We start from the raw sequence: 6,147 nt of genomic DNA on the forward strand, positions 1-6,147 counted from the left end.
CGCTTGCAATCTCGCTTTCAATCGCTCCCTCACTGGTTTGCTAATAAGTCCTAAATTGCGCTATCACAGGAAATAGAGATAATAAACTAGATATAAGAGTCTCTGTAAGTAGTTGTAAATAATTGCATACAGTAAGGATAAGATTTATAAAAAATGTGTAGGCAGAAAGACTATAAGAAATGGAAGTAATGTAAGCCCATATTATCAATAAAGAAGAAGAAAATTCACAAATTCACAGGTATAAAGATGCCTCGGCGGCGTCATTGGTTAATGCTCGACTCGTGAAAAGTCGAGTTCCATGTTAAAATCTGGGTCGTGGCATATTTTTTCCAGTTTCTCCATAAAATTATTCGAACAATAATTAACCAAAACAAACATGAGAATTCAATTAATTGTTCAGCCTGGTCGAAAATATTACATCATTACTTCAAATTATTCAAGATTCCAAGATCTTATTTAAACTCTATTTATGTATACACCTGGTAGGATAAACCAGAAAATGTATGCAGTGGCCTCGGTGGTATAATCAATTAACGCCCAACTCGTGTGAAGTGGCGTTCTCGGTTCAAATCCGAGCCGTGGCATATTTTTTCTTCTTTATTCAAGTCCGGGCAATGGGTTGTTTTTTCTCATTTCTTAAGAAAATTATGTGATCAGTAATCAAACAAATATAACATCAGTATTAATTAAAAATCACCCTGGTCGACAAAATAGCTCAATTACTTTATATTATTCAAGATTCGGTGATTTTATTCAGACCAGAATTAGTCCCCTGAAAATTCTGTAATTCACAGATATAAACATGCCGTGGTGCGTCATCATATGGATAAAGGAGAAACAACAAAATGTATGGTGTGACCTAGGCGGCACAATTGGTTAACGATCCAGTCGGAAAAAGTGGCCTTGTCGGTTCAAATCCAGTACGTGGCATATTTTTTCTAGTTTCTTCAGAAAATTATTTAACCAGTAATCAATAACATTTAAAATCAGGATTTAATTATTTAATTACTCTGTTAGAAAAAATAAAATCATAACTCTAACTTATTTAAGCTTCGACGATCTTATTCAGGCTAGAATCAGTCACGTAGAACTTTAAAAATTCACAGTTATAAAGATGCCGATGTTCGTCATCCTGTGGTTATAGGAGAAACGAGAAAATCTATGCTGTGGACTTGGTCGCGTAATTGCTCAACGCTTCGCTCGTCAAAAGTGGAGTTCCCGGTTCCAGACCGTGCAATGGCATATTTTTACTCGTTTAGTGAGACATATTAAAATAATCTGCATCATGAACAAGTTAACGAGACGTAAACATTTTTCCTGTATCTAGTTTTTTCGGAAAAATCGTTGCTTTTAGGACAAATATTTTCTGCGCGAATTGAAAAGGCATCAACGTTAAAAAAGGTTTTAAATGCAATTTAATTACAATATTGAACAATTTTAGTCGCTATAGTCGAATTCAGCGACAGCAAATTTACGGGATATGACTGCAGAGATCCACTCCGCATCCTCATTGTCGACCTTGTTTTATCTATTAATTTGTTTATAACCATTAAAGAACTGGGGGCTTTGAACTATAATTTAAATTTGTGTTCATTAAAAGTGAATTGCCTAATTCCAGGTTTTAAAATATATATCAATGAACGAAGCAAAAAGGCTCGCAGAAATATAAAAAATTACGGATTTCTGATCTATTTTAATAGAAATACAACCTCTGAAACTTTTTGAACCGAAATTTCCACTTTTTCAAAAATTTTCCTGCCAAAAAACTTTACATAACCCCAAAGGGGCTAATTTGAGAGGATTATGGAGAAAAGGATGGAGAAATGAAGAAGAAAATAGGGATTTGGGTCTGTGGCGGGAAACCGAGATTAAATTTTCATACAAATCTAATATCAAATACCTTTATTTGTCGTAGTAAGTGGATTTAAACCAGTACCTTCTTTTACAGCTAGGTTTGTATTATCTGCTTTCTGCATTGAATACATACAATATCATAACTACGATTTTGTTTAGAAAAGACGCCTTTCGACGTTCATAGTCATTACTCATTCGGCAGTATTCTATATAATTTTACTAATATCTTGCATGGTGTGCTTGGTTGTCAGTGGATTGAAGTCTACACTATAAAAAAAGCTTTGGTGATATTTACAATCAGTTAGTAATTGCACGTTAAGTGTATTTTCAAATTACAATATGTAACCTGATTAATCTCCGATATTACAGTACCTATTTACAATCTAGTGTGATTTCGCATCAGTTAACTATGTGAATACAAAAGGAACGTTCTTCTATTTGCAGTCGGCTGTAAAGTTACTATGTCCAATAATGGAAATTATTCAATCAGCGTGGAATATAGTAAGTTTACGTAAGGTGATTTGGGGCGTTAATTCTACGAAATTGTATGTAAATTTTGACGATGAGTTCCGGAGACGCTCGAACGACCTCTTACCATCTGGTACGCATTTCATTTGTTGTTTTGTACATCATATAGATTTTAACGTTCTTTTGAGATTTTGAACAACTTGAATATTTAGAAAGGGTTATTATATAAAAATGCTATTATATATAATATACTACTATATATATATAATACTATAAAGTTATATAACATTCTATTTTCAATAACTACAAAAGATAATGAGTATAACGGACAAGTTTAGGGAGACCCAACCTTAAAATATCATTTTGACTGTGTGTGCTGACTTACAAACCGAACGTAATTTCACGGTCGGCGACCATAATTTGGATCAAAATCGACGACTTAAAATTTACGTCCTGCATGTATTTCTTAATGATGGACGCAGGTTAAGATGGAAAATATATATTTTTACAGAATTCTGCTTATTTACTATGTGCCACGCCGATCAAATTATTTTCATTGTTGCAGGATGTCAATTTACACCAACTTTTTTTTACAGTGTATACATGTTTAAAATAATAAATATCTAAAAGGATTTCTGGAACTGAATTTCAAGGAATATTTGAGCCTTAAGATTAATCTAAATGTATAAACATTGAGTTTTTATGTTTTTTAAAAAGTTCGTTTAAATATTGTTTTTAAAATTATTATTTTGAATATATTAATTATTTTACTAGTTGCGAAAGTTTAATTTTTAATTTAATATAAATCAAAAATTCGCAACTGGCTATGGTTGAAAAAAGAAACTTTCGTATCACCTTCTGTTTCATATATACATATCTTTACAACACATTAGTCTGCGTTTTCTATTATATTTCTGCTTGTCATTGACTAGGGGCATTCTACAGATTTGCGTTTGTGATCTCCGAATTTTGTCAAAAAATTCACGTTATAGGCAATTTTTACCACAGATTCACATTAAGACTACAAAAATCGATCAAAACTCGCTAGTCAATATCAGACCTGTCATAAAGTAAAATACGTGAAAGTGATAAATCGTTTTAATGTATAGAAAAACATGACGATGAATTTATGTTCTATTTCGTATCCTTTAGCTACAGTTCCATCTTCAATTCGCATTGAAGTTCAGACTGATTCTCATTTTTTTAGGTTGATTACAGTAGTAAGAAACTTTCAAGTCATTAGTAAATACTTTATTAGGTTCACGGCCTTTGTTGGTCTGGAGTTGACTTTAAAATGTCAGGTTGAGTTGGAAGACAGCTTGAACCTATAAAAATCAGTTTTAAATTCAGTAAACTCACATTGATATATTATTAAACAAAGTAGACTTTATTGAACTTTGAAAATTGGAGATGATTAAATGAAATCGGATTGGAAAAAATATCAGCGTTATGGTATGATGTAAGCACTCAAAAGATGTTTTCATTTTTAAACTTCAGATATCAATAAGCTATGAAATATAAATGGATGGCATGAAAAGAACTTTAAAGGAACGATTTGAATTTATAATACTTCTAGAGGTCAGATTTACAGTAAATGCGTATTTAAATAAATGCAATATTAATTTATTTACTTACCCGTCGTGAGCTTTATTGTAGACTTAATAGATCTGTGTGAGCCATTTCTAGTTAATGTATTCATTTGGGGTGTCCCAGGCAATGTGTGGCCCAAGGCATTCATATAATCAGCAATCAAAAGGGTTATTTCTAGAATCTGAGAGAAACATAATTGAACAGAATTTTCGAAACTATTCATATAAAATAAATTTTGTTACAATCATTGTACCTTAGGTTTACTAAGAGCAAACAAAAGTTTTTGCTCTGCAGCTCCATCGTCTGGACAAGCTACCAACATGAAATCATCTAAACACCCTCCAAAAGTAATTATATTTGTATAATTGTAGCGGCACATAACAGACATTGTTTGCAATTCTAACAACGTTACACTGTCTTCAGATACAGCTATCCATGCTGTAACTGGTTCAATGTGTTTCAACTGCAACAAGAAAATAATGATCAGTAATTAATATTGAATGTATTCATAAAAAGCAGAATTTTAAGTCTTTCATTGAAGACGAAGAAGAAATATAGTATCTGCATTTTTTACCGAAGCTGAGTTTACGTAACGAAAATGCGACTTACGCTATCAATATAATTGTAAGATTTTTACTGCCTTAAACGAAAACTATGCAACAAATACAGTCATCTCAGAAAAATCTTAAAAATCAAAAGTAACAACTATGTTTTGGTTGAGTTCCTTGTACTATTTACAAATTAGATCTTGTTTGCTTATTGCTTGAAGTTTAAATAACATATATTAACTTTATTTTCATTTAAAAAAGGTTAATTTGTCCAAATCAAATGAGATTTTTCTTCTATATTTTTTAATTGCTCAGATGTGCTTATACGAATAAAATATTAATAAATTCGACCAAGATTTATTCACCGAAAAAACGATATTCGAATATGAAGAGCGTCATATTCTTACAGGCATATTTTAATTAAAGGGAGAAAATATTCTTAAGAAGAGAATATTATTGGGGAAGAAGAAATGCGCAAAGGAAAATGCGCCTTCCTACCTATAGAAATCTCAGATTATTCTCAGGTGAAATAGCCTGGCTGGTTTGACACTGTTTGCAGGTTCGATTTGAATGATTTAGTCTCAGAGATAGTCCAAGAGATTTGGGTCCTTTTCAAGGTCCTTTTAGTGGTCCTTTTAAGAGTGATGCGACGGTAATATAATGTTCCTTTTGTATTCGTCACGTATGGGGCGGGACTCTCACTTTTTAAATTTCTCTTCAAATTATTAACACTTTTTTTAATTGGTGAATTTTCTCATCATACTTATTTACAACTATAATTATATACTAATTTACAATTTTCTAGTTGAATTAAAAAATGTTATCTTGTTTGGCGTATCTCATTCAATTTACGAGAAACGTTATATTAATTCCAATTTTAATCATTTAAAAAAAAGGTTAGATATCTGAAATCGTCGAAACCCGTAGATTCCGAATTATTATGTTTTAGAAGATTAACTATGAAATTTAAAAAAATCTATTTCTAAATTTTAATACGAAAGCTTAACAAAGGACCCTTAAGTGTCGGCTACTCTACTGATATAGCCTCTCTGCTTGTTATTTATGATCGAATTTTTATTTCAATTTCAGCCTCTCTGCTTTTTATTTATGATCGAATTCTTATTTAAATTTCAGCGTCTCTGATGGTTATTTATGATCGAATTCTTATTTGAATTTCAGCCTTTCTGCTTGTCATTTATGATCGTATTTTTATTTCAATTTCGGAAAGGACATTTTAAAGCCTTTAAGGCATTTAAATGAGCTACCTGGACCTTTACATATATATCTACCTGAGTGCTGCGGAGAATTTCTCAAAGCTTGTCAGAGCCTTGAGAATCTTTAGCATATACTCTGAGATTTCTATCCGTAGGGTTGCTCAGTTCAATAATTGCTTTTAATGTTTCGTGCCACGTGCTCTCATCAAAATGTGTCAAAATATGGTTAGTACATTGCAATTCTAATTTGGTAAAATATTTTGTAACCTATACATTTTTTACTTACTCAATTTAACAGTATATTTACTTCTGGCTGTGATGTTCACAATTTACTTTATTTTCAATTAAAAATTTCGCAAAGCACTATTTACATGTATTTATTACATATTTATTTCGCGCAGTCACACCGATACATAACGTTTATAGTCTAAGATTAACTATACCTTATTATCATATAGACAAGAATAATTTAA

At 31.5% G+C, this 6,147-nt stretch overlaps 1 protein-coding gene across 7 annotated transcripts in view; it reads right to left on the reverse strand.

The window, feature by feature from the left end:
• Nucleotides 1-1,887: 1,887 nt before the first annotated feature.
• The window catches only part of LOC117175209 (uncharacterized protein CG43867), a 629,535-nt gene continuing 625,275 nt past the window's right edge, over nucleotides 1,888-6,147 (reverse strand). For all 7 annotated transcript variants that reach the window (XM_033364853.1, XM_033364852.1, XM_033364851.1 and 4 more), the window contains 3 exons: nucleotides 4,166-4,375; nucleotides 3,958-4,093; nucleotides 1,888-3,647 (listed from right to left, as the gene is read on the reverse strand). In XM_033364853.1, coding sequence (XP_033220744.1) covers nucleotides 3,583-3,647; nucleotides 3,958-4,093; nucleotides 4,166-4,375 — 411 coding nt within the window. In that variant the 3' untranslated portion in view covers nucleotides 1,888-3,582. The remainder of the gene's footprint in view (nucleotides 3,648-3,957; nucleotides 4,094-4,165; nucleotides 4,376-6,147) is intronic.

The sequence above is a fragment of the Belonocnema kinseyi genome, chromosome 6 (assembly GCF_010883055.1).
Source record: "Belonocnema kinseyi isolate 2016_QV_RU_SX_M_011 chromosome 6, B_treatae_v1, whole genome shotgun sequence".
Taxonomy (NCBI): Eukaryota; Metazoa; Arthropoda; class Insecta; order Hymenoptera; family Cynipidae; genus Belonocnema; species Belonocnema kinseyi.